Source organism: Myxine glutinosa, chromosome 4 (genome assembly GCF_964187855.1).
Source record: "Myxine glutinosa chromosome 4, kmMyxGlut1.1, whole genome shotgun sequence".
NCBI lineage: Eukaryota > Metazoa > Chordata > Myxini > Myxiniformes > Myxinidae > Myxine > Myxine glutinosa.
In genome coordinates this window covers 95,990,998-96,018,357 of record NC_136264.1, presented here as the reverse complement: position 1 = coordinate 96,018,357, position 27,360 = coordinate 95,990,998, and the positions used below count along the sequence as shown (strand labels likewise).

Below are 27,360 nucleotides of genomic sequence, written 5' to 3'. Positions count from 1 at the left end.
TTGGGTTGAAAAGGTCAAAGGGCATGTCACCTTTGGAAAAAAAAATTCACACCAAAATTCGAGTTAGAAGCATCTGATGTTGTATCTCTTCTACTTGTCACTCTTTTCTCTCCCATGTGACATTTAGTTTTTCATGTGACCATTAATTGAGATCAAATTTAATAGTGGGTTGAAATATAACGGTGGTAGAGGCATGTCCATTGATGCATTTGTTTGTAATTATATTTTCTAGTTTGTGTTCTACCTCACTAACCTTTTATTTTTGCTTCTCCTTTTGTCACTTTTATGATTTCCAATATTTAGGAGCAATCTCCATATTATGTGGAAGAGGGAATCCATAGCTAGATTGTTGTAAGAATAGAATGGTCAGTGTGTTCACATAGCATAGATTTACTCTTGTAAACAGGGACCTTTTAGGTGAAGTTGTTTGTAATATGTGCCAAAGTCAGGACAGTGAATGTTATCCTTTCGTATAGTCAGGGTAAGGTTGTGTAGCGTAAAACCTCCTGTTTGAAAGTCTTAGCCAGGTAGAGGGTTTGAGAAAACGGTACAAAGAAAGCCCCCTGGAACCATTATTAACTGTCGGCATGTGTGTGTAGGCCATGGCGGTGAGATGCACTGTAGAACCCCGGAAGGGGAAGAAGACTTTTAATAATGAGATGATGGAAAATCCCTTTCATCATGAAGAATCCCACCAAAATGCCAAGAGATGCACCGCCAGCGTATGCACTGTTTTTTTTTTTAGGATCATGGCACCTCCAAAATGTTGTACAAGTGGATAGTCTTCTCAAGCAATAATTGCAACAATTATTGCAACAAAGGGGGAGAGCATTAATAAGTCTAGGTAAGGTTGGTTGTGGTTCGCCTCCCACACCCCTCTCTCATATATTGGATAAGTTAATTAGGTGAGTTACTGTGTAAGTGCCGAGTTCGGAATCTTGGGTTCCTGACGGAGAACCTTGGCAGGGGCCCAAAGTTCCTCCCACCCCTCCCCCCAATGAAGAAGCATAAGAAGACCGACAGAGTAATGCTCCACACCAAAGTATACATCCAAACCAGCCTCTTTGGTGAGTACAGTATTCATTTGTACTCTATTTTAATTGAATTGCAGTATAGGTAGGGGACCCCTTTTCCAGCAAGCCATGACCTTTTTTGTATTATTAAATCCAGTTCTCACGCATCACGCAATTTCAAGGTCAGGGGAGGGAGAGGGGTCATCCACTGTTTTGCTTTGCTGGGCGTGCGGATTATGGCCCTGCCCACGGATTTCAACGCACTCATCACACTCGCTATGATATGAAAGATTTAAATCAAAACAAACAGGAGCACAAAAACCCTATAGTTTGGTTTGCGAGCACACACCAACAAACGCAACAGGCTGTGAAGGATGAACCATGCCAAAGCCACCCTCGTATCACACGGGAAGTTGTAGGCAAGTGGGTGTGGCGAACCACCTCAGATAGGATAAATTACGTTAATGTGCTGAGCAGGCCGATGTGAATGCATATCATCTTTGTATATGAATGATGAATGATCGTTTTAAGGCCATTTTCCCCACAAGAGCAGGGGTTAGCCTTGCGGGCCCCATGACAATCATGGTTCCCTGTTTGAGGCAATGTTTTTATGGCCGGATGCCCTTCCTGACGCCAATGGGCGACCTTTGTCGGTCGCATTTTTGTAGATGTCCTGTTTTCTCTCTTAACGTGAATAATAAAAAAAACAAGGAGACGTCATGCGGAGCACGATACTTGCAAAATCCACCACCCTCCCCGAAAGTTTTCCATTGGTACAGCAAATTGTCCATTCCATAAAGATTAAAATTTACGATCTTGATCAAAGTCGGGTCAACAGGATGAAAAGTGACGATTTTTCAGATGAAAAATGATTTTAGAAGTTTGACCTTGAGTTGACCTTTGACCTTTTGACCTCACAAATAGTTGGTTTCCCAATTCAGTGAGGCAGTATGCAAATGCTGTTAAATTTTCAAGTCAATCGGATGAAAATTGATGGTTTTTCAGCCGAAAAGTGATGATTTTGGAAGTTTGACCTTGAGTTGACCTTTTGACCTCAAAAATAGTATGTTTCCCAATTTGGTGACTCGATATGCAAATGCTGTTCAGTTTTCAAGTCAATCGGTTGAGAATTGACGGCTTTTTAGATGAAAATTGATTATTTTTAAATTCGACCTTGAGTTGACCTTTTGACCTCACAAATAGTTCATTTCCCAATTTATTGACTCACTATACAAATGCTGTTCAGTTTTTAAGTCAATCAGATTCAAAATGGCGATTTTAGAAATTTGACCCTCAGATGACCTTTGACCTCAATCAGTAGGCTTCTCAATTGGGACGACCTCCTTCGCCTCGCCGATCTTCGCCTCCGCCCGGTGACAGACAAACAGACAGACAGACAGAACCACAAACGCAACTCACCAATATACTTTAAAAAATCTGATTTTGCAAGTAAAAAAATCAACGTTCACCCAAACGCAGAAATGTAGTTAAATAATCTATCACTAAAGAGCGCGCGCACGCACACACACACACACTGGCGAGACAAACACAACACACACACACACACACTGGCGAGACAAACACAACACAGCCACTGAGCTTGGGAGAAATGTCGTCACTAATGTCACTTCCTGGGATACTCTAGGTTTTTGACCTTTTCATCCCAACGACGTCGTAACAATGGCGCCTCTTTTCTCACCATACTCAGCGGGGCATTTCCTCAAGAGGAATTTCCTCCTCCCCATGGATACCAACCAATGGGGATTGTCCGTGATCTATCCTTCAAGCAAGGAAGCAGCGCATACCATTTTAAAAGTCTTTGGTACGATTAGGGTTAGAAACCTAGGGTTAGACACCAAAACCACCTTTCTAGGTTGAATAATAATTGAGATATGGCCATTTTAAGCTCCTGGTGGCCATCTTGGACGCCATCTTGAAAATGACCCCTTTCCGGAAGTCAGATGTTACTAGATTTTTAGTATGTTATTTAGCATGCCCAATGGTACCAGAATCCATTGAAAAACCTTTTGTATCAATTTTTTTGGGGTTAGGTGAGTTTTTTCCATATATTGACCCCTCTAATGGGGAATAAGATATGTTTATGGTGATGTCATCAGTGCCTTAATTATGACGCCATAATTCGACAAGTACAACGCTTTATCTGATCAGTATGAATAAAACAAAAATTCTTCTGCAACTGTTAGTCCAATGGACCCGAAATTTTCAGAATATGTGCGGCTCCTGTAGAATTTTTTTTAATGATAATTCTAACGTCATAGGTCACGTGGCACAGACGCCATCTTGGGAAAAACTAGAAAAAAGTTGCACCTCTATATCTCCGAAACCGCTCCATGGAAAAAATTAAAACATGGCTCATTGTCAAGTACTCCCCTTGGGGAATAAGATATGTTAATGATGTCATCGGTGCCTTCATTATGATGTCATAATTCGACAAGCACGACACTTATCCGATCATTGTGAATTTTTTTTTCTCAGCAACTGTTGGTCTGACGGGCATGAAATTTTCACCATAGGAGCGCCTCCTCCTGTAGAATATTTTAATGATAATCATGACGTCATAGGTCATGTGGTACAGGTGCCATCTTGGAAAAACCGAAAAATATTACACCTCTGTATCTCCAAAACCGCTGCATGGAAAAAATTGAAACATGGCTCATTGTCAAGTACTCCCCTTGGGGAATAAGATATGTTAATGATGTCATCGGTGCCTTCATTATGATGTCATAATTCGACAAGCACGACACTTATCCGATCATTGTGAATTTTTTTTTCTCAGCAACTGTTGGTCTGACGGGCATGAAATTTTCACCATAGGAGCGCCTCCTCCTGTAGAATATTTTAATGATAATCATGACGTCATAGGTCATGTGGTACAGGTGCCATCTTGGAAAAACCGAAAAATATTACACCTCTGTATCTCCAAAACCGCTGCATGGAAAAAATTGAAACATGGCTCATTGTAAAGAACTCCATATGGGGAATAGGTGTTAACGATGACGTCATTGGTGCCATAATTATGAGGTAATAATTCGACAGGGACAACGCTTAGTCTGATCAGTTTGAAATGTATTGAGCATGATCTATGCAACAATTATATTAGAGAATATAAATTTATGATGTCATCACTCACGTGGTCTGGCAGCCATATTGGATCAAAGAAAAATAAATGTTTAAAAACAGAAGAGTTGGCTCGCAACAAGGTGACTGCACAGGGCAAGTATTCTTTGAATACCATCTAGTTTTTTTTGTAATTGGTAGGGTGTCAGTCACCCTCTCCACTAGCAAAGCCAGTGAGGGGTGACAGTTTAGTCACTGACAACCCGACCATGCGGCAGGTAGCACTGGGTTACATGTTACCAGTGGCAGCCCCAAAAGGCTGACCTGACCAAAAAATAGGGTTGTTAGTTACTTGTGGTGAGTAACAATAATAATAGTAATATTATAGTAATAATAATATATAATAATAATTTATTATAATACAATATACAGTAATATAGTGGTAATGTAATATAATATATAATTATAACATCATACAGTAATAGTAATAAAATAGTAATAGTTGTGGTGAATAGGGAAAATTATATGATGAGGTGAAATGGGGCAAACACAACGTCACACAATTGGTGTCATAATGATGTTTTAATTCAAAGCTAGTCACATTCAGCAGCACTTTCATTTCATTCAAACTGCCAACAAGCGGGACAAACTTTAAATAAACATAGTTTCAGTTCTTTTTCCTCTGCCACCGAAGGTGGATGGAGGTTATGTTTTCACCCCTGTCTGTCTGTCTGTCTGAACAAAATATCTCAAAAGGTTGTGGACGGATTTGGACGAAATTTGGCAGAGGGGCTGGGTATGTGACAAGGACGAAATGATTAGATTTTGGTGAAGATCCGGATTCGGATCCGGCTACTATAATTTTTTAAAAAGTGATTCTTCACCATTGGGAGATTGGGCCAAAAATGATAAATAGCAGGACATCTCAAAAAGTTGTGGATGAATTTGGATGAAACTTGGTGGATAGATTGGGTGTGTGACAAGACCGAATCGATTCAATTTTGGTTAATATCTGAATATGGATTCGGATACGACAATTATTTATTTTTTCAGTGATTTTCCCCCATTGAGAGATCGGGAAAAAACGATATATAACAGGATGTTTGAAAAAGTTATGGACGGGTTATGGCTAATCTTAGGGGATGAGTTTGTTTGGTGACAAGGATGAGCCGATTAGACTTTGGTTCAGGTCCAAATCCAGATCCGCTTTATCAGTGGGATACAAAACATAAACTGTCCAGTCTGGTGGAGGTATGTGCTCTACCTAGTGCCGGTCTAGTCCTGTCTGAGTCGGCCAGTAGAGGTGCATATGCACCCCATATCAATCAGCCAGTGCCTTGATACTCACCCTCTTCCTCCACCGCCTCCCCACTAACCCCCCCCCCCCCCCCATCCCTCCACACACATCTCACTTTGCCACTCTTGCTGCCTTTGTGCTCCCTCCTTTTTCTGTTTTTCCCCTTCCTTGCCAGCACTAAAACCAAATCTCTTGCATCATTTAAAAATCCAGCACTGTTGTCTTATGGGCATTTAATGATGCAAGTTTCCACCCTGGATTTGATGCTTGTGATCGTGTACTGGGACATGCACCACAAAAGTACTGGACCAGGTTGATATGTGCCAAAAGTGTGGTAACAACAACAATATATTTTTCTTATATTATGATAGATGGAAGTTGCAAAGTTTCAAACTCTGATAGCTTACAAATGCTGTGCTCTGATCGTAAAACATGCATCGAAAAACCAAACGTTTATGTGCTCTTGTTGGAAAACTTTTTACCCAACGCAAACATGCTGTTTTACCTGCTTTGTTACTGCCATTGGCATTTTTTGTTTTTGAATAGTTTCAGTCTGCAACTCTTTATGCTGCTCTAAGGCTTCCCAGCAGCAGCACAGAACTGCATAAATCTTTGCATCTCCCTTGTTTATTTATTGACTATGTTTAGACCCATTTGATTGTCAACCTACAATGTCACCACAAGTATTGCGGCAGCACAGCTAGACTTGAAATGACCATCCCAAACCTGTGCACCTACTATACAAAGACCTTGTTGTGACACATTGGAGAATGCTGCCCTTGCATCTACCAGCATGACATCTGACTGTAAACAATGACCAGTCTAGATCCCCAACATAAACCCGATCCGAACAGTATTCTGACGTCTTGGAATGCTGCCTAGGGGCCTGAATGCTGCCTAAAATGGTGTATTATGCCTGGTATTTCCAAACAATTCGTACTGGTTCTTCACTCGTTGATTTAAAGTTTAAACTATCGTGAATTTGTATAACCGCACATTTTCTCCGACTCAGTCCTTTTAGTAATTGAGTGAATGCTCTTTACCTTTCACAAGCTCACAGAGCAATTCATATATATATATATATATATATATATTCACACCCCTTCACTTTTTTCAGATTTTGTTATGTTGCAGCCTTATGCTGAAATTGTTTAAATTCATTTTTTCCCTCATCAATCGACACTCAATACCCCATAATGACAGAGAGAAAACAGGATTTCTGAAAGTTTTGCAAATTTATTAAAGGTGCACAGAAATGCAGAACATTTTTGACTTATTTGTATGAGTATCAGTTTTTTTAAAAATAGAAATCGATTTCTTGTAATAAGTAACAGCTAAAAAAAATTTATTAATTTTTTCCCCTTTCCTTTTTAGTGCTCTTGCACCCTGCTAAGCCCCGCCGTAAAAAAAACCCCGAATTTCACTGCTACCAGATCACATGACGTATGACGTCACCTCCAGAACGAAGTCCATACCATCTCGATTCGCTATGCTTCGGCCCGCGATCCGTTCCGTGTAATTTGTACGTACTCTACTTTTGATTTGCTTGATCTTGATCTGAGGTATGCTGAGACACGTGTGTCACGCCTCGCCTCTTTGATAAGCCCGCAAGGTCGCTCCGTGGAGCGGCCTGCACGTATTCAACTATGTGTGAATTATATAATTAACAACTCACGGTCTGAGGTAACTCGGCTAAAAATTATCCGATTTGCACCAAATAAAGTTGATGAATGGTTCCACAGACCCCTACTTCTCACTAAAAGTGGAAACAGAATGTAAATTGTAGTTTTTTTTTTGTTTTTTTTTAATACTGAATTGAGGTTCGTGAAAGAGCTAACATTTACTTCACAAACAAAACAACCAGACAAACAAAATATATAAAAAGAGGGAGCGGAAGACAAGATGGGGAGAGAAGGGGAAGCACACAAACACAACATTTGAGCAGGGAGATGTGTGGGAGGGAGAGGGCTTGGGGGGAGGAGGTGTGGGAAGGGGGGGGGGGGGGTGGGAGAAGTATAAAACACAAGGACACCAAGGACTTCAGGACAGAAGTTGGTATTTCAAAAAAGTGGAATTGGGGTGAAATTAGCGGGGGTAGAAAAGATCAAGGTTTTGGATGGGGGAAGATAAGAGATGGTGGTGAACAGCTGTTTTGAAGACCTGGAGGGTGGAGTGGGATTGAAGAGAGTGAGGGAGTTTGTTCCAGAGGTGGGAGAAAAGAGGAGTGAAGGTGAGCATAGAGTCTTGATTTTGGCAGTTTAACCATAAGAGGGTTGCAGGCAGATCTTGTGCGACCTGTAGGAATATTTGCGGGACGGCGCCCAGAGAGAGCTGGGGAGGCAAGGCCAGAGAGGAGTCGGTAGAAGACAGAAAGACCACCAACCTGCCTGCGGTGAGTGAGTGAGAGGCCCTTGGAGTTAGCTTCATCGCGGGAGATTTCAATGATTCTGAATGCTTTGGTTTCAACAGCGTGAAGGCAAGCTAGGTGTGAGGCAGGAGCACCAGCCCAGAGGGTAGAGCAGTATTCCATTGAGCTGCGGATGAAAGCCTTGTATGTGGTGAGGAGTTCAGGTGTGCCAAGGAAGGACTTCGCACGACGGAGGATGCCCAGTCGGCGACTGGCTTTGGAGGCCAGATTTGAAATGTGGTTTTCCCAGGAAAGATCATGGCAGATAGTGAGACCCAAAAGCTTGAGTGACAGAACTTCTTGGAGAGGATTATTCAGAAAGTGGATGGGAGGGTTGTCCAGTCGGTCTTTTCGGAGAGACATCGTAAGAGTGTGAGATTTGTCAGGATTGAAAGACATGTTCCACTTGTTTGCCCAGTCTGTGATTTTGTCCAGGTCTGCAGAGAGTGAGGAGGCTGCAGACTGCCGATCTGAGGGATGAAGAATGGAGTGACAGAGAGTAGAGTCATCAGCAAAGAGATAGAGAGGATTTTCAAGAGAGTCAGAGAGATCATTGATGAATGAATGAATGAATGATCGTTTTAAGGCCATTTTTTCCCCGCGAGAGCGGGGGTTAGCCTTGCGGGCCCCATGACAATCATGGTTCCCTGTTTGAGGCAATGTTTTTTATGGCCGGATGTCCTTCCTTTCGGGTTCCCCAAGGCAGAGAGATCAAAAGCACAGGGCCCAGAACACTGCCTTAGGGAACTCCAGCCTGAACAGGAAGAGGAGATGAGAGAAACCCATTCAGGGCCACACGTTGACTACGACTGGAGACGAAGTCCGCCAGCCATGCGTGGAGATTTCCATGGATACCAAAAGAGGAGAGTTTGGTGAGCAGAGCGGGGTGCCAGACCGTATCGAAGGCACGTGATATGTCAAGGGAGACGGCTCTAATTTCCTGTTTGGCATTGAGGACCTCCATCCATTGTTGAGAAAGCAGAAGCAGCATGTCCAGAGTAGAGTGACCAGGTCTGAAACCAAATTGATGATCAGAGATCAAGCCATTGGAGAAGAGGAAAGATTTCATATCTGAAGCAATGATGGATTCCATGACCCTGCTGATAATTGTGAGAAGGCTGATTGGTCTGTAGTTGCTGGGATCTGTTTTTGCACCTTTTTGTGCAAAGCAGTGATGTTGGCAGATTTCCAAGCAGATGGCAGATGACCTTGAGCAAAAGAGAGGGTGAAGAGAACAGAGAGAGGGAGTGAAAGAGCGGAAGAAGAGGATTTTAGGACCCGTGGGCTGATGCCGTCAGGTCCAGTTGCAGAATCAGAGTCGAGGGTTGACAGAAACTTTTCCACCTTGTCAGGAGGAAAGGACACAGAGTCCAGGAGCAGCTGGGTATGACTGGGTACGGTGGGTACAGAGAGGGATGGGTTTGGGACACAAGATTTAGAGGCAAACACAGAGTTGATGCTTTCAGCTTTTTCACGTGCGGAGTCAGCCGTGTGGCCGTTTGAGGTAAGGGAGGGGATGGAGGGGGAACAAACACCAGAAACAGATTTGACCAGACGCCACCAGGATTTGGAAGAGGGAGACAGATAAGAGAATTCAGTCCTGAGAACGGAGAGATATTGTTTCCTGGCTCTCCTGAGGGTGGACACACACTTGTTTCGGGCTTTGTGAAAGGAAATGAGATTTCCTTCCGTTGGATTTGCTTTCCAGGAGACGAAAGCAAGTTGTTTCTGGGCAATAGCCTCACCACAACATTCCGTGTTCCATGGATGGGAGGAAGGGTATGACAACTGAAGACGAGATGGGATAAATCTGTGCATGAGAGAGAGCAATTTACTTTGGAAGAATTCCCAGGATGAGTTGATGTCAGAGGCGGTAGAGATGGGAGACCAGTCCAGATGATTGATGGCTGCTTGAAGACCGTGCCAGTTGGCCTGAGTGAAATGCCAGACTCGTCGACGCTGAGGAGGCTCTCTGAGAATGGTCAGAGAGATGTCCACTTTAACAAGCACATGATCAGATGAGCCGATTGGAGCAGAAGAAGAGCAGCAGACATTTTCAGGGAAGTTAGTCATAACCAAGTCCAGAAGAGAAGATGCTCCGTTGACTGAGATCCGGGTCGGGAAATTGACAGATTGTGTCAGTCCCAGTGAGTCACAGAAGTCCTTTGCTGAAGAGCCATGGCTGGTGAGAGAGGTACCCACACCCAGCCAACTGGCATGGTGACAATTGAAATCACCACATATGAGGAAGATAGAGTTGGGATGGGTAGATAGAAGTTGGTCCATATTATCAGACAGCGAGATGTAGATGGAGTCATCACTGTTTGGTGGACGGTACAACACACATATGAACAAAAGGTGGGAGCGAAGGGGAAGCCGTAGCCAAAGGTATTCCTGGGGGTGAGGTGGAGAGAGGGCAGTGCAGGGCGAGTGAGGAAGAGAGTTTTTTTAATAAAGATAGCAACCCCACCTCCAGGACGAGGCTCAGGTCTATCGTACCGGAGGAGGGAGTAACCTAGGAGAGATACCAAGGAATCGGAGACATCATGAAGGAGGAAAGTTTCTGTTAAGCAGATCACGTCTGGTTTGTCAGAAGCAACCTGTATGGAGAGATGTCAAGTTTGAGCGAAGGCCCCGGATGTTTGAGGTCCATACTGTTTAGGAAGAGGAAGGGGGAGCATCGGATACAGAACAGGGGGGGGGGGGGGGGAACGGTAGGGTAAGATGTGGAAGAGGAGGAAGAGGTAGGGAGAGCTGTTGAAGGTGTGTCAGAGATTTCAGAATAGCTTGGAGAAAGGGAAGAATAGGGCGGACAACAGGTTTGATGGTGATTGGGTGAGGCGCAGTGAGGTGTTATTTGAGGAGGGGGAAGAGCGAGGCAGAAGGTTGAGGGAGATGAAGGTGAAAGTTGGAAGGGGGAAGAAGCAGGGAGGACGCTTTGAGGAGGAGGGGTGAGAGGGGAGTCTCGGAGGGGAGGAGCGAGGGAGAGTCTCGGAGGGGAGGGGTGTGGGGTGAGTTTAGGAGGGAAGGGGCAAGGGGGGAGATTTGAAAGGGATGGGTGATGGGGAAGATTTGGAGGGGAGGGGCAAGGGGGTAGATTTGAAAGGGATGGGTGATGGGGAAGATTTGGAGGGGAGGGGCAAGGGGGAATATTTGAAAGAGATGGGTGATGGGGAAGATTTGGAGGGAAGGGGCAAGGGGGTAGATTTCGAGGGGAGGGGTGATGGGGAAGTTTTGGAGGGAAGGGGTGATGGGGAAGATTTGGAGGGGAGGGGCAAGGGGGAAGATTTGAAAGGATGGGTGATGGGGAAGATTTGGAGGGGAGGGGCAAGGGGGAATATTTGAAAGAGATGGGTGATGGGGAAGATTTGGAGGGAAGGGGCAAGGGGGTAGATTTGGAGGGGAGGGGTGATGGGGAAGTTTTGAAGGGGAGGGGTGATGGGGAAGTTTTGGAGGGAAGGGGTGATGGGGAAGTTTTGGAGGGAAGGGGTGATGGGGAAGATTTGGAGGGGAGGGGTGAGATTGGATTTTGAAAAGTGTACGATTTAATGGGAAACGAACATTTATTGCAAAATGAATTTCTTGAGACCTTCGAGTCAAAAATACGTTTGAGGACGCTGAAAGATGGGTCGAGTGCTGGGGAGTTTAGGGAATGTTTGAAAGAGGCACTGTAAGAGATGGAATTTTTTTTTGGAATGAATAGATTTGGTGAGCAAGTCGAAAGCATCCTTTTATAGAAGAAGAAGAAAAAGGTGTTATAGTATACGACAGAATACAGTTCTTCAGGGGACAGTTTAAACATTTTTTTAACAACGTGGTCGAAGAACGAACGAACAAATAAGAACGAACAAACGGATAAGAACAGAGAAGGAAATGTTTTTTTTTTGTTTTTTTTTAATTGAGATTTTAAAATAAGGAAGTATGGGGTGAAAAGACCGGGAAAAACAGAGACCGAAAGTAATTGCAGCGCAATCGAAGAACCGCTGAGACAAAAACAAAGCCTCAAGCCAAGGAAGAGTAGGAGTTAAAACAAGTGTTTGATTTGTATCAAGCAAATGCACGTGGAGCATGCTTGCGAGCGAGCTGCGTTCTGGAGGTGACGTCACATGGATTACGTCATCGGCTTTGAGGTATGGGGCAGAATTTTTAGGGGCGTTCCCAAGTGCTTCGGTTTTCTTTCACTTTTAATGTTTCAGAGTGAATATAACAAAAAATCAATGCCATATTTGAATTCACCATTAAAAGACTCATTTGGATGACATCAAATGCATTTTGAGTGAGATTCCATGGCTGTGGACCTTTAAAAAGAAAAAACTGAAACATCACATTGACATAAGTATTCATACCCTTTGCTATGACAATTGAAATTTAGCTAAGGTGCCTCCCATTTCTCTTGATCATCTTTGAGATGTTTCTACACCTTGATTGGAGTCCACCTGTGGTAAATTCAATTGATTGGACATGATTTGGAAAGGCACACACCTGTCTATATGAGGTCTCACAGCTGACAATGCATATCAGAGCAAAAACCAAGCCATGAGGTCGAAGGAATTGCCTGCAGAGCTCAGAGACAGGATTGTGTCGAGGCACAGATCTGGGGAGGCCTACAAAAAATTTCCTGCTGCATTGAAGGTTCCCAAGAGCACAGTGGCCTCCATAATTCTTAAATGGAAGAAGTTTGGAACAACCATGACTCATCCTAGAGCTGGCCGCCCGGCCAAACTGAACAATCGGGGGAAAAGGGCCTTGGTAAGAGAGGTGACCAAGAACCCGATGGTCACTGGCTGAGCTCCACAGATCCTGTGTGGAGATGGGAGAAACTTCCAGAAGGACAACCATCACTGCAACACTCCACCAATCTGGGCTTTATGGCAGAGTGACCAGACGAAAGCCAAACAGTTCAATCTTGGTTTCTACAGACCACAGAATCTTGTTTCTCACAGTCTGAGAGTCCTTTAGGTGCTTGTTTTGCAAACTCCAACAGGGCTTTCATGAGAGGCTTTAACGGCTTAGGCTGACAGGAGTTATAAAATGTCATCCTGGTGTTTCACATGCAGGGTGATTCATAAATGTGTGTGTGCGCATCATCCCTTTGGTAGACATTAAATGGGTGTCCTACTTGCTTGTTGGTCGACGTTAAAGATCCCACGGTGCCTTTCGCGAAGAGTAGGCAAGTTATCACCCGCACCCTGACCAAATTACAAATTCCTACTATAACCGTAGTCGAATGTCAGGCCTGGCCAGTCGGTTCGTGAAATATTTGGTCCAAGCTTGCCCTAGCCAACTCCATAAGAACATGGGTATAATTGTGGCCGTTAAAGAAGGAGATGACTTTTAAATGCTTATGACCTCACTCCATAGTAGCTTTTCAGCGTATAATTTTGTACACATTTGTTGTGACAGCCATTTCCCCCCCCCCCCCCCCCCCCCCATGCCATCCCTACTGTTATGTCCTGTCATTGCAATGACCATGTAAATGCTCATGTGATATTGGACACGAGAGGGCACTCGTGAAGGGCGTGGAGAACAGGAACTGAGGAGAGAATATGTGGCTGATAGAGTAAAGCCTGTTTATTGTACGCATGTGGTGTGGATCTGATTTCTTGCACATCGAGTACATGCAGTACCTGTTTCCAAACACTGTCTGGAGCATGTGTTTGTAAGCTGGATGTTCATAAGCCGGAACAAGAAATCCCCCTTAAATACATGCAATAAATGATTCATTGGTTCACAACACAAATTAAACCACATTTTTTACATAAGTACATTACTAAATACACTTTAAAAAAAAAAAGAGTAAATTTGAGTAAATGGACCATGTGTGTGTCTGTATAGTAGTAGTGTAAGAGACGACGAGGGATAATGAGGTAGTTAGAGGGGTTTATGGTGAAGCAGGATGAGAGCATCGCTGTCTCTCTGCCAGTAAATGGAGTGAATGGCGACTGAAATGGCAGAAGAATGTTGAAGTAAAGCCTGTGTGAATGAGTAATTAACTTTTTAGGTCCGATTTCTTGTATTTAGTCCTTGGTGTGGAAGATGTGTTTTGATGTTTGAAGATGTGTGGAAGATGTGATCACGTTTGAAAGACTTAAACTTGGTTATAAAGTATAATGTTCGTATGAACGGGTGTTTGGAAGTTGAGGACTACCTGTATGTACTCCCATACTTCATTATAGTACATAGGTATTGCTATGATGTTTTTATTTTATTTTATCCTCTGAGCTCTTTCATCGAGTAGGGGTTTGTAGAAACGTGACAAATCATGGTGATAATGGCAATGATTGTTCGATCGTATCCTTGCCCTGTTCCACCAGCATTCACAGAGGAGTACTGCAAAAGAAAGAAGATAAAACTTCCAGGACCAAAAGATTGGGTTCAGCTCCTACAGGATCAGATTAAACTTGCGCGTCGTCGGATGAAACGTGGTGAGAAAACCATTATTACCCAGCACAGTCAATGCCTTACATTTACTAGTTGATATTTAATGAATAAAACTTAATTTCTCCTTTAAAGCTCTTCCAAGAGACATAACCTATGTAAAAACGAGAAGGACACTCAGTAAAGCGCATATCTCCACCAGGCCAAACAGTTTGTTTCATCCCGCTGACAGGCCAGATCTGCATCCGGACCATTCTTCCTTGTCACACACCAAAATCTAATCTGCTTGGTCTTATCACCTACCAAACTCAACCACCAAGTTTTGTCATCATCGGTACATAATGTTTTTTTTAAAATATCATGCAAAATAACGTTTTTGGCCCTATCTCTCAAAGGTGAAGCATCACTTAAAAAATTATCCTATCCAGATCTGGTCTTGGATCTTCACCAGAATTGAATCAGTGCGTCCTTGTCACACACCCAACTTGTCCACTAAGTTTCGGCCAAATCGGTCTATAACTTTTTGAGATATCCTGCTCACAGCCAAACAAACAGACAGGAGTATCAACATAATCTCCATCTACCTTTAGTGGCAGAGGTGTGTGCGTGGTGTGTGTGTGTTGTGTGTATATGCATATATACACACATATACTAGTAAAAAGCCCGTCAAAGATGACGGGTTGGACAAGTTTATTCGACGGTGCAGCCTCATGAGCGTGCCAAAGTCTGAAGCCTCGGCCCTGTGTCAGGTGTGCTTATGTCTTTAATATAGATCATACGGATGTAAATGAAGCCTGGTGTTGGGCTAGCGGCTAGGGTGCCAGCTTAGGATCCGAGGATCCTGGGTTCGAATCCCGGTCGATCGCTGAATTAACGCATGGGGTGTTGACTCAGCCTGTCATCCTTCCGAGGTCGGCTAATTGAGTACCAGTTCACTGGTAATTCCCTGTTTGTCGTAAAAAGGGTTGGCGGCAGGAAGGGCATCCGGCCGTAAAACATTGCTTCTAAAAAGGGGACCCACAAAAACAACAACCACGGTGCCCGAAAAAGGCCAACCCCCGCTTTGCGGGGAAAAATGGCCTCCAAAGGTGGTTTTATATGGATGTAAATGAACACTCGTTTCACTCTGTGTGTGCTGCACATCACATGCAGCGAATTTTACCTCCTTGCGCCTTGTATTTATTGTTTTTTTTGTTTGTTTAAAAAAAAATGCTTTTGGACACCGCCCTTGAGGGTTGGTTTGTAAGCCACCATATACAATTCCAATGGAACAGACATAATTACTCTTTTGTGGAAAATGTTTTTAGAGTTTGTTTTACTCAAAAATATACTATAGTGAACACACATTCATGTTAAAAGATTGGCCTTTAAAACCTATGGCCCAAAACTTTTAAAACTTGGCCTAAAACCTTTAAAAACCTAAAGTGGGATAAACATCTGCACAAACACACAGATTGACATTGTATGGTATAATATATATATATATATATATATATATATATATATATATATATATATATATATAAATATATATATATATATATATATACAGTGGAACCTTGACTTACGAGTGCCCCAACTTACGAGTTTTTCGAGATACGAGCCGTCGCTCGGGCGGTTTATTGCTTTGAGATGCGAGCCGAGATCCGAGTTACGAGCTTTCGCCACCCGGTCACGTGGTTATCTTGCCGTTCAAGTACAGTATCTCTGTCGTATAGCGCTGCATTTTAGTTTTCGCATTTCGGTTATTTTGAGTTTACGCCGCCAGGTGGGTTCCGGTCACGTGGTTATCTTGCCGTGCACGTACAGTATCTCTGTCGTATAGCGCTGCATTTTAGTTTTCGCATTTCGGTTATTTTGAGTTTACGCCGCCAGGTGGGTTCCGGTCACGTGGTTATCTTGCCGTGCACGTACAGTATCTCTGTCGTATAGCGCTGCATTTTAGTTTTCGCATTTCGGTTATTTTGAGTTTACGCCGCCAGGTGGGTTCTGGTCACGTGGTTATGTTGCCGTGCACGTACAGTATCTCTGTCGTATAGCGCTGCATTTTAGTTTTCGCATTTCGGTTATTTTGAGTTTACGCCGCCAGGTGGGTTCTGGTCACGTGGTTATCTTGCCGTGCACGTACAGTATCTCTGTCGTATAGCGCTGCATTTTTGTTTTCGCATTTTGGTTATTTTGGAAAATTTCTTAGTTTTAACCATGGGGCCTAAGAAAGTGAGTGGCAAGTGCAGTGCTGAGAAGAAGAAGAGGATGATGAGCTTGGCTATGAAACACGCAATCGTCGAACAACATGAACAAAAACCTGTCCAACATAACGACACTTGCCTCACTCATTTTCGAAACATTTTGAAAGGGAGGAAGAAACAAACCTCGTTGGACAGGTTTTTCTTGAAACGCCCTGCAAGTGAAAGCGAGGAAAGTGTGGCGAAAAAGGCAAAAGTTATCCCCTCCACCTCCGCCAGCATCTTCGTCTGATCTTCAAGGTAAATACACTTAGTAAAACCAGTTTATTTCTTTACATTGTCTTTTATTATGTACAGTATATACGAGGTCGTGCTTGTTTATACATTATTTGTTATTTATAAAGTACATTTTTCTTATTTAAAAACACGTAACAAAAAAAATTGGTGTGGTTTTTTGGGGGCTGGAACGGATTAATAGCATTTCAATGCATTTCAATGGGGAAATTTGATTTGAGATACGAGCAATTTGAGTTACGAGCTCGGTCACGGAACGAATTAAACTCGTAAGTCAAGGTTCCACTGTATATATATATATATATATATATATATATATATATATATATATATATATATATATATATATATATATATATATATATATATATATATATATATATATGTATATATATACAGACTTGGCATTTAATATGGAATATTTTTTTTTTTCTTGACTTGGGTTTACTTTCTTAACTCAGTATATCAATCTGGTGAGTTTCTTACACTTTGGTGATTTATTTGTTAAAAGAACCATGTCACTGATTGTCTGTCGCAGCAAGAAGTCAACAACAGGATTATATCACAGGTGGCATGGCAAAATGTACGGACAGGTGCATTTGATGATTGGCTTCACAGTCGGGTATACAAGGGTTGTTGAGTTCTGTATTAGTGGAAAACAACTGCTGCACGTCTCCAAAAGTTATTGCCGCTTCCTCTGGAGATGGTCCGTCAACTCGACAATGCTGTTTGTCATGGAGTGGTGGCTTTACGAAATTACAGCATGAAACAGCGTGCTATTGCTCGGCAGTATGGCATCACTCAAGGTCAGGTGTCAAAGATCCTGAAACGAAATGCTCAGAGGGGTGTCCCTACTACAATACCGAGGCCAGGACGTTCCCGCAGAACCACAAGGAGGGATGATCGCCAGCTGCACCGGTTAGTCCGCAATGGCCGTACCAAGTCAGCTAATCGGCTTAGGGCTGAGTGGCAGCAACTGACAAATGTGCCTGTATCCAGAAGGCTAGTCAACCAACGACTGGATCAAGCAGGCTATCGTGCCAGGCGTCCCCTGAGAAAGCCACGCCTGACCAGACAACACCGCCAGCGCCGATTGCAGTGGGCCAGAGAGCACCGTCAATGGCAGCCAGGACACTGGAATCGCGTGATCTTCAGTGACGAGTCTAGATTTCTGGTCTATCGTCAATATGGCCGCGTCCGAGTGCGCAGACAAGTGCATGAAGCCTACAACAAAGATTGTATAGTGCCAAGAGTCCAGGCTGGAGGTGGTGGGGTGACCGTTCGGGCTGCTTTTCATGCAGGGGGCAAAACTGACCTGGTTCTGAATGGAAACCTGAACCAGTTCAAGTACAGGGCCATTCTGGAAGAAACATTGCTTCCATTTGCTCGTGCAGCCTTTCGAGGAAACTTTGTCTTCCAAGATGACAATGCACGGCCTCATCGTGCTCGCATGATCCAACACTTTCTTGCTGACCGTGGTGTAGAGCATATGGAGTGGCCTGCCATGTCCCCGGATATGAATCCGATAGAGAACTTGTGGGCAGAATTAACGCGTCAAATCGACCACTTGGACCAGCAGCCGACCTCTGTGCGTGAATTGCAGCAGGCTATTGTGACTGCTTGGCAAGCGATTCCTGTCCAAACCTTGGCAAATCTCGTGAACAGCATGCCTTGACGTGTAGGTGCTCTCCTGAATGCTCGTGGGGGTTACACGAAGTACTGAACTGTAATTTTACTGTCCGTAATCCCAGTCGTAATTGAACTTTTGTTTTTGTTAAAAAGATTTTTGGCTAATGTGCAAAATAAAGAGATACTTCTGGAAAACGTACAGAAGTTTAACACAGTACTGTCCATGAATTGAGTTCGATATCAGTTTACATCACTTTCAAGGATCAATTTATTTGTTTCGAAATGTCAAATGTGGTTTTTGTTTCTTTTAAAGGTCACATTAACAAAATCTAGAATAATTTCAACATAATTCCAATGAACTTTTGGTTCTAAGACATCTTGAACAGTAAGTTCACTCCCACAAAAAAAATTCCATATTAAATGCCGTGTGTGTGTGTGTGTGTGTGTGTGTGTGTGTGTGTGTGTGTGTGTGTGTGTGTGTGTGTGTGTGTGTGTGTGTGTGTGTGTGTGTGTGTGTGTGTGTGTGTGTGTGTGTATATATTGTTGCGGATCTCCAACGTCGGCCTCCCCCTTATCAAGGGGGGATTAATCCCCTTGTCTTTTTACTAGCCGACGCGATCCGGGGGCTATCATGTTCCTTCCGGTCGGTGTTAAATAGGGTTGTAAGCCGAATTAGTCTTATTACCTAAGTACTAACACTGGCCGTGAAGCAAGTAAATAACCCCCCCCCCGAACCACAGCGTTAGTGGACACACCGAGCGAAGCGAGCCGCGATTCGGGCCGTTAACGGGGACTAACCCGATTGGAGCGGTTCTTAATCGTGCCACGCTTACCCAATTGAGAAATCACTAAGACGGTCGAATTAAGAGGAAAACAGGAAGAACAGGTAATTTATTACAATTGTATGGGAAGGAAGAGAAGTACACACTTTGTACAAAGAAGAGGAAGAAGAAGCAGAAATGTACAATGAAGAGGAAGAAGCAGATACACAGGGCAGCCTTATACAGTCTTATACTTATACCTGGACACGGGCCCGTTCGCACTCAGACTCACTCTCAGACTCACACACGGGGTTGTAGATGGTCGGGGTGAGAGTCCACCGATGGCGTCCACAGCTCGCTCCGGTCCCCGACTCGTACCACGAAGCAGCTGGTGATGGTAGACGGCAGGCGAGATCGTCCCGTGTCGGTGGCGCGGATCGGACAATTACACTGGGGGAATCGGTAAGCTGGCAATTATACTGCGTACGTAATAGTTGTACCGGTGCCTTTATACGCGCTCCCGGTATCGCTCGGTACAATGCGCCACTCAGCTCACAAACTTGACAAGCGCCTCTCCCTTCTCATCACTCGTTCAACAGAGGACCCCGGCTCATAACTTGTCCATGCGAACTCACGAGCTCTCTCCCATCATAACTCAAGCGCCTGCCTCTCCCTTCTCAACTCGAGCTCAGCGCTTTCCTGGGGGATCTGACTCAGCGCACGTCCTCCTCATAACTCAGGTTCAGCGCTTTCCTTGGGGATCTGACTCAGCGCATGTCCTCCTCATAACTGAGGTGGGGGCCTCCCGCAACGGGTTGTATTGCTACGCCCAGCGAACCCTCTGGAATCTCTAGCCACGCCCTTACCACGCCCTTTAGCCATGCCCACTTGAGCCCTGATTGGCTGGTGGCCCTTATCGTCCCTCCTGCTGCCGATCCGATCTCAGCCTCGCTGCCGCTCCACCCCCTTTTTGGGCCTTACCTCGTGGGTGGGCTAGTTCCAGCAAACCAAGAGCAGCAAACGCTGCTGGCAGCCAAAGCGTAACAAACTGTGAGCATCCCAAACTGCGAGCATCCCAAGCGTAACAAACTGCGAGTTGTCAAATGGGGCGATGGATGGATTCTGCCCAACGAGGTGGAATTTGGAGGGCGGAAGCACAATGGAACGGGACCTACTCTTATTTGTTTTACACAACGCAGCTGCAACTATTTTAAATGGCCTTATCTCACATATACTAAGAAATAACTAACGTTCTAAGGTGACTTACGTGTTGCATGTGGCCTAACTATGGGGTGCAACCTTTAACCTTTAATGATGTTACCTGTGTGGGTTCTCAAAACCGCAACAATATATATATAGTGCATTCAGGAAGTATTCAGACCCCTTCACTTTTTCACATTTTGTTATGTTGCAGCCTTATGCTGAAATCGTTTAAATTCATTTTTTCCCTCATCAATCTACACTCAATACCCCATAATGACAAAGAGAAAACAGGATTTTAGAAAGTTTTGAAAATTTTTTAAAAATAAAAAACAGAAATATCACATTGACATAAGTATTCAGACCCTTTGCTGTGACACTTGAAATTTAGCTCAGGTGCCTCCCATTTGTCTTGATCATCTTTGAGATGTCTTTCACTGAGGAGAGACTTCCGTCTGGCCACTCTGCCATAAAGCCCAGATCGGTGGAGTGTTGCAGTGATGGTTGTCCTTCTGGAAGTTTCTCCCATCTCCACACAGGATCTCTGTAGCTCAGCCAGTGACCATCGGGTTCTTGGTCACCTCTCTTACCAAGGCCCTTCTCCCCCGATTGCTCAGTTTGGCCGGGCGACCAGATCTAGGAAGAGTCCTGGTTGTTCTAACCTTCTTCCATTTAAGAATTATGGAGGCCACTGTGGTCTTGGGAACCTTCACTGCAGTAGAAATGTTTTTGTAGGCTTCCCCAGATCTGTGCCTCCACACAATCCTGTCTGAGCTCTGCAGGCAGTTCCTTCGACCTCATGGCTTGGTTTTTGCTCTGATATGCATTGTCAGCTGTGAGACCTTATGCAGACAGGTGTGTGCCTTTCCAAATCATGTCCAATCAATTGAATTTGCCACAGGTGGACTCCAATCAAGGTGTAGAAACATCTCAAAGATGATCAAGAGAAATGGGAGGCACCTTAGCTAAATTTCAAGTGCCATAGCAAAGGGTCTGAATACTTATGTCAATGTGATATTTCAGTTTCTTCTTTTTAATAAATTTGCAAAACTTTCTAAAATCCTGTTTTCTCTTTGTCATTATGGGGTATTGAGTGTAGATTGATGAGGGAAAAAATGAATTTAAACGATTTCAGCATAAGGCTGCAACATAAAATGTGAAAAAGTGAAGGGGTCTGAATACTTTCTGAATGCACTGTATATATATATATATATATATATATATATATATATATATATATATATACAGTGGAACCTTGACTTACGAGTGCCCCAACTTACGAGTTTTTCGAGATACGAGCCGTCGCTCGGGCGGTTTATTGCTTTGAGATGCGAGCCGAGATCCGAGTTACGAGCTTTCGCCACCCGGTCACGTGGTTATCTTGCCGTGCACGTACAGTATCTCTGTCGTATAGCGCTGCATTTTAGTTTTCGCATTTCGGTTATTTTGAGTTTACGCCGCCAGGTGGGTTCCGGTCACGTGGTTATCTTGCCGTGCACGTACAGTATCTCTGTCGTATAGCGCTGCATTTTAGTTTTCGCATTTCGGTTATTTTGAGTTTACGCCGCCAGGTGGGTTCCGGTCACGTGGTTATCTTGCCGTGCACGTACAGTATCTCTGTCGTATAGCGCTGCATTTTTGTTTTCGCATTTTGGTTATTTTGGAAAATTTCATGTTCATGTCGAACATTTCATGTTCATGTTCATGTTTTCATGTTCATGCCATGCCAGGCCACAACTTGTTCAGAGTGCCGGCGATAGCTCGCCTTCTCTTTGTGGAAAACACGGTGAGATCCTTAACATCCAACAACTAATGGGACGCAAACGGGGCGCCCAGTTTAGCGGTACACACATTGATGAATCACCCTGCCTGTGATTCACCCATGACAGGTTATAGCTGGGTCGGGATTCAAACCCAGGCTGGACAGTTTAGACTTTAGAGTCAAGTGTGCGTACCTCCAGTCCAGGCCATCCTGCCAACTTGTATGCTGCATACAGGTGAAATATAAAGCGCGAGATATTTTTATATATACTGTATATTTTTTTAAAAATTGGTGTGGTTTTTGGCGGGCTGGAACGGATTAATAGCATTTCAATGCATTTCAATGGGGAAATTTGATTTGAGATACGAGCAATTTGAGTTACGAGCTCGGTCACAGAACGAATTAAACTCGTAAGTCAAGGTTCCACTGTATATATATATATATATATATATATATATATATATATATATATATATATATATATATATATATATATATATGTATATGTATGTATATGTATATACATATATATACATATATATACATATATATATATATATATATATACATATATATATATATATATATATATATATATATATATATATATATATATATATATATATATATATATATATATATATATATATATATGTATATATATGTATATATATGTATATACATATACATATATATATATATATATATATATATATATATATATATATATATATATACAGTGGAACCTTGACTTACGAGTTTTTCGAGATACGAGCCGTCGCTCCGGCAGTTTATTGCTTTGAGATGCGAGCCGAGATCCGAGTTACGAGCTTTCGCCACCCGGTCACGTGGTTATCTTGCCGTTCAAGTACGTATCTCTGTCGTATCGCGCTGCATTTTTTTTTTCGCATTTTGGTTATTTCGAGTTCACGCCGCCAGGTGGGTTCTGGTCACGTGGTTATCTTGCTGTTCAAGTACAGTACGTATCTCTGTCGTATAGCGATGCATTTTAGTTTTCGCATTTTGGTTATTTCGGAAAATTTCATGTTCATGTCGAACATTTCATGTTCATGTTCATGTTTTCATGTTCATGCCATGCCAGGCCACAACTTGTTCAGAGTGCCGGCGATAGCTCGCCTTCTCTTTGTGGAAAACACGGTGAGATCCTTAACATCCAACAACTAATGGGACGCAAACGGGGCGCCCAGTTTAGCGGTACACACATTGATGAATCACCCTGCCTGTGATTCACCCATGACAGGTTATAGCTGGGTCGGGATTCAAACCCAGGCTGGACAGTTTAGACTTTAGAGTCAAGTGTGCGTACCTCCAGTCCAGGCCATCCTGCCAACTTGTATGCTGCATACAGGTGAAATATAAAGCGCGAGATATTTTTATATATACTGTATATTTAAAAAAAAATTGGTGTGGTTTTTGGCGGGCTGGAACGGATTAATAGCATTTCAATGCATTTCAATGGGGAAATTTGATTTGAGATACGAGCAATTTGAGTTACGAGCTCGGTCACGGAACGAATTAAACTCGTAAGTCAAGGTTCCACTGTATATATATAATCGGGAGGTTAAATCAAACGTGGACGTAGCTTCAGGACGTCGATCTTTAATTTGACAAGCTTTCGACCAACAAAGGTCTTCTTCTTAGTCTACAAAAACAACCGGCATGTACATCAGTCAAGCATGCATAGTGATATGTGTGTAAGATGCGTGATATGTGTAGAAAATGCATACAAAAGGAAGAGCCACGCTAAAGCTCACTCACTGTCCCCAAGTTCAACGGAAGTGAAGCGCAGCTTACAGTTATCGCCCGCGTTACAGTTCGGTGCATGTGCATATACAAATATAGAGATACATACATAAACACGCAAGCATATATTCATATAATATATTTATATATATATATATATATATATTGTTACAGACACGACTTTGATGTTAAGGTGGGCCGAGCGGAATGGCCGTCGTGTCCGCACAAATTACCCGATTGTACTCGACGTTGACGGAGCCGCGCTACGCTGGCTCAATAAGAAAAAGAAGACACCCGGCTGGGTTATAAAATGACGACACCAGGGATACGGTTCTCAAGACCTCCGGAGGAGATTATATTCGTTACGGAAGGTCAGATTACAGGGACGAGAGGTACAACATAGAAAGACAAGCACTTAGACACAATCTTATATTATTCCCAACAGACGACAGATAAACGGGACAAAGCTGACTCACACGGGGATTGATGGCTAGGAAAGGCAAGGTAGCGATGGCTCCAGGTGCACCTGGGCTCGGGGCAGGATCAACACGGTTCGGTCCAGAGATGCGGGGAGGTCTCGTCGCAGCGCTCAGAGGTGACGTTCTTTCTCAGGCGGGTCTTTCTCAGGCCTCTCCAAACTCAGGCGCATCTGTTTCAGCGCTCGCAGGTCCGTCTTGCTCCAGCTGGGGGCGCATCTCATCTCACGTCCGCTAAGTCGCCGCGTATATCCGGCGGGGAGTGACACGCCCTCGGCTCGCTAGCGCCGCCCCAGATGGAATCGGTCCGCCCTTCTGATTGGGTGCGGGGGGTTACCAGGCTCCGCCCTTGAGGAGGAGCTGACAGCCAGCCCCTCCGTGGTAACCCCGTGGAGCGCGTGGTCAATGGCGCTAATCGAGCCGGTGTGAGGACGCATCCTCCCCCGCGCCGCCGCCATCTCCTCTGTTGTTGTTGTAATTGTTGGGGAAGAAGATGGAAGGAGGTATGGGAAAGGTCCTAAACTCACTACTGATGCCATATAATCACATTCTGGTGCAACGAAGAGTCATAATTAATGGAGACGAGGCCTTAACTGACATAGACTAAGAATAACTAGGAAGATGTCCGAAAGTTGTCTACGTGTGGTGCGGTGGACCTGGGCACGACATTTAATGGGGGAATAAGGGGAAGGTCGGCTCTACTGATTGTTATTTACATGCAATGGGACTAGGGAATGGGGGATTGGGGAAAGTTGGGGAGTATTGGAGAAAATAGGGGAATATTTACAAGCGGATATGGAGGCCAAATTCCATATTCGCAACATTGCACCCTTCTCTACCCTCGGGGCGTCCCGACCCGATAAATTTTTACCTACTTTAGTGTGGCACGCAATGTAGTTCCCTCTACTATTAACTCTACCCTGAGTGCGACAGTTTTACAGATATTCACGAATGAGTAAATATGTCCCCCTGCGACGTTGCACCCTTCTCCTCACAGAAACACACCCACAGGATAACCGAATCCGGAAAGAATTCTCAAACTAAACATACAGCCGGTAGGGAGCATTATTTACAAGATTACGCTGATATCTACACTACGATCCAGGACCTGTTTTTGGAGGAACACATGCAGATGTTATGCATAGAGAGAGCGCGCTTGCCAGCATCGATACACCAACCCACGAGTGCTCTGTGGCCGACGGCCTTTAATAACGTGCAGAGCACCCTTTCCCAGCATCAAAAGCACCACCCCACCACCAATCGGTGCAGTCACCATTGTTCATTGGAATAAAAATAAATTCGACAACCCCTAACCCTGCAGGTGTCTCTTGCTCTTCTTGTGGTGCACTTGGTGTTAACTAAAAGTGGTTCACCTGTATGGCATAGGTGCCACGTTGACCCATAGGTCCATCCCCGGGTGGTGCTTGGCCGCAAACGAACTGCGGTCCATTGTGGGTGGCCACAAACATTGCGGTCCATATGGTGTATCGATCCCGGCAGCAAACAGCGAAAGTGCAGGCCCACAACTGCGCAGCCAGCACCTCTCTCTCCTCTCTCTCTACCCCAAAGCCAGATCCTCGGAGGTGGGAGACAAAAGAAGCAGACAAGTGAGTAAGGTGGTAAGGGCGCAAAAGTGCACGCAATGTAAGGTGATGCACACTGGGGGCACATGGGAACCAGGTGAGACAGGTACGTTCCAATCGTACGCCCCCCCCCCCACCAGGTAACCTACATGGCCCCTCCCTTACCCCTTACTGTATCCACAAAACACAACACTACCCATAAACATCTACTTTACAAATCAACAAACATCCTTACTGTCTTCCCCGTTCCTCCCATATACCAAATTCGTCTTCTCTCCCTCCTAACCAATCAAATTTGCCATTTTCAACTCTCATCAAAATTTGCCATCTCCAACTCAACATCATAATTTGCCATTACCAATTCATCATCAGTCCCTCCTAGGGAGGGAGAGATGGAATCACCCCAATGTCTCATCCACGTCGTGATGCGTCTCACAAATCCACACAGCGATTCATCTCCTGCAACAAAACAAAGAAAACACAGGTGTGGAGTCATCATCATCACCACAGGTAAGTGGCTGCGTATGGTGCGACAGGTTCATCAATCCTAACTATTTCCTAATTGACTTTAACAACTTTACACTACCCGGGGTCTTTCTCCGGCCAACCCATTGGCCCTCTTACACTATGGGTTCTAAAAACCAATTCCCATTGGCCAAACTGTGGTGCGCTTCAATTTGGGGTCTCACTCCCCCGATTCATCTCCCGGTGCCCTCGTACAATTTCTGGGCTGCGACGTGTACCTCTCCCAGTGGGTCTACCCACCTGCACACCTCCACCACTGCAGTTGCCTCCGAGCTTACCTGCTCCTTACCCTAACCTAACTACCAGGGGAAGGCCCTCTGGCACTCTCCCCACTCGGTGCCCTCTCTGGCACTGGGCTACCCGGGTCCATCCTCCGGATCCTCGGGCCCCATCCACAACTCTACCGGCTCCCAGAGCCCACCTGCGGCCTCACCTGGCCGACATCCTCACAGTGGTGGAGTGCCCAACCAACTACACACACTAACAGGCTACACGCCCAGCCATTTCCACAACACTAATGCACCCATCCACAACACCATTCTGCAACCGCACCACAAATGCCAATATCCAACCACAATTTACCTGTACCCTCTACCTAACACTTACACTACCCGCCCCGGGTACTCGTGAAAGGGGTCCACTCTTCCCCCATCCACACCTTCGCACCATGCACACCACTCCGTACCACTTACTCCAACTCTCTCCACACACCTGTATTTGCACGCCTGTGCTCTCACACCTGGTGCCACCTGCACCCTTCTCTCCCCAAGCGCATTCGCGCTGATCCACACACTCACTACTCATACACTGCTCCACACACCTGTCCAGTTGCACACCTGTGCAATCACACCTGTTCAATTCTCACAAACACGGCATCATCTCAGCTAACTACTCCCTTCTGAAACTTGCGCTTCCCAGTCGTCCCTTTAAACTATTGCGCTCCCTCGTCATTATCATCCACACTAATCTACCTGCGTCCCTACTACAGGTATCAGTCACTAACTAAA

General features: G+C 44.4%; 1 protein-coding gene across 7 annotated transcripts in view; it reads left to right on the top strand.

Moving 5' to 3' along the window:
* The window catches only part of BEND7 (BEN domain containing 7), a 187,900-nt gene that overhangs the window by 103,540 nt on the left and 57,000 nt on the right, over positions 1 to 27,360 (top strand). For all 7 annotated transcript variants that reach the window (XM_078776190.1, XM_068113024.2, XM_078776192.1 and 4 more), the window contains one exon: positions 14,110 to 14,220. In XM_078776190.1, the coding sequence (XP_078632316.1) occupies positions 14,110 to 14,220 (111 nt within the window). The remainder of the gene's footprint in view (positions 1 to 14,109; positions 14,221 to 27,360) is intronic.